This window comes from Cystoisospora suis (genome assembly GCF_002600585.1).
Source record: "Cystoisospora suis strain Wien I chromosome Unknown contig_5694, whole genome shotgun sequence".
Classification (NCBI taxonomy): Eukaryota; Apicomplexa; class Conoidasida; order Eucoccidiorida; family Sarcocystidae; genus Cystoisospora; species Cystoisospora suis.
In genome coordinates this window covers 2,502-4,264 of record NW_027158484.1, presented here as the reverse complement: position 1 = coordinate 4,264, position 1,763 = coordinate 2,502, and the positions used below count along the sequence as shown (strand labels likewise).

General features: G+C 53.7%; 1 protein-coding gene across 1 annotated transcript in view; it reads left to right on the top strand.

Annotated features, from left to right (window-relative positions):
• Window positions 1-256: 256 nt before the first annotated feature.
• CSUI_009498 (dna topoisomerase family protein) overlaps window positions 257-1,763 on the top strand; it is a gene marked incomplete at its 3' end in the record, with an annotated part of 3,514 nt that continues 2,007 nt past the window's right edge. The window contains exons 1-2 of the mRNA XM_068069614.1: window positions 257-1,028; window positions 1,190-1,535. Coding sequence (XP_067918410.1) covers window positions 1,000-1,028; window positions 1,190-1,535 — 375 coding nt within the window. The 5' untranslated portion in view covers window positions 257-999. The remainder of the gene's footprint in view (window positions 1,029-1,189; window positions 1,536-1,763) is intronic.

Below are 1,763 nucleotides of genomic sequence, written 5' to 3'. Positions count from 1 at the left end.
CAGTCCTGGAGCCTCAGCGCAGCTGGCACAGGTGGATACAAGAAATCTTCGGGCATTCGCAAGCCGGAATCCCTGCGGCCAAATGAACACACATTGGAAAGGTTTGCGGTACTGTGTTTTCTTATAGGGCCCGTGCATGCATTGCTCCGCATGTCGAGTACAAGAGCGTAACGCATGCCTGCCCCTGCATGCGTCTCCTGTAGCAGGCTCCGGAGCCGCAACATCGATAGTCCCCGTGTGTTCATTTCTTCCGTTTTCCGGTCTGGCTGTCTTGAGCCTCAGCCTTTCACCGCTGTCAGCTCCTGGCGGTGGGGCCAGCACAGGTTCCGTACGGACTGACAGCGCAGCACGTTCTGCATCTCCGAGGTGGTCTCAGCTCGATACGACTCGCCGCAGGAATGTGCGCAGGCTCCCATGGCCGTTTCAGCTTTAATCTGAGTTAACTCCCACTGCTCTGTGCCTGTTGAAGAAGCCTCATGCTTTCGTTTTTCGCGCGGGCTCTGAGAAGCAAAGAAGTTCTTTACTGGGGAGCAGGTGGCTGCACCGGTTGGCAACGTACAAAGAAAATTTGGATCGTACAGCTGTAGAAGACGGAATGACAGACTGTTCTGGAACCTGCCTTCATCTGAGAGCCCTGGCAAGGAAAGGAGTGCGCTCAAAAAAAGGCTCCCGTTCTGAGTTTTCGTCATTGAAGGCTTGTTTTCAGTCCGCGTCGAGCCTTTGCCCGCCGGTGCGCTTTGACCCGTGAGACACCCCACCCTTTTTAATGGCGGCTCCTTTTCTTACTCCCGTAACGCTTGCAACCTATCGGGATTCGTGCTTTCTTTCAGTTTGTATCTTTCCGTGCTGGGGAGAACATTTAGTCGGACAGAGGCGTTGCCGCCACCCCAGGCCCACCCAAGGCGGTGCCCCTGGCTCCGGCTTTTTGCCTTATCCGCTCTGTTGATTACGGCGAAGGCTTCCTTTACACCGACATGGTTGGCGCCAGCCACCCGACCCATGGATATCATTTCACTGTGGATGCGGCGGTACGTCTACACGAATGCTGCCAGGAGGTCGCTTGTTCAGCCCAGTGTGTTTACACGGACAGGGAAACAACTCATATTTTGGCCCTTTGGTTAGTCTTTGCGTATCATGCGTGGCCAATACACTTGGATCGATAAGCTCCTTTTTTCCTTCTGATTTCAAGGGAGATAAGGAACGTGGAGGCGACGTACGCCACGTGGAACATATGCGGGACAGCCCCTTTGTGGCAGAGCGATGCGAAAAAGAGTCAGTGGTGTCTGCGGTCACACATCCCTGCGTCCTCAGCGGAGTGCATTTTTTTTACGACCCGCCTCAGCCCGCACGTTCGAAGAAAATCCACAGTCTACACGGCCGGCAACTTCTTGGGTCTAGGCCTCAAGCCGAGCTGGCTGCTATGCGCAAACGGAGGAAGGATGGGGTGGGAGCGCGTCGACGTTCTGAATGTGGCCGAGAAGCCCTCTGTCGCCAAGGAGGTTTCGGCGCTCATGACCGGCGGAAACTATCGCAATGTGAGTCTACTTCACATTCTTGTCAGATACTCCTCAGCCCTCAGGGCAGGGCCAGCACCAATTGACGTCAGGCTAGAACAACTCAGTTCGGCGGGGAGATTTTTTTCTTCCCTCCTTCAATGAGCGTTCGCGTAGCCTTTGTGCTTTCTTATATTGGTTGGGTACTAAATCCATTGGTTCATGGAACATTTATGATTATATTATGTGTTACAAGGGAAATATACTATT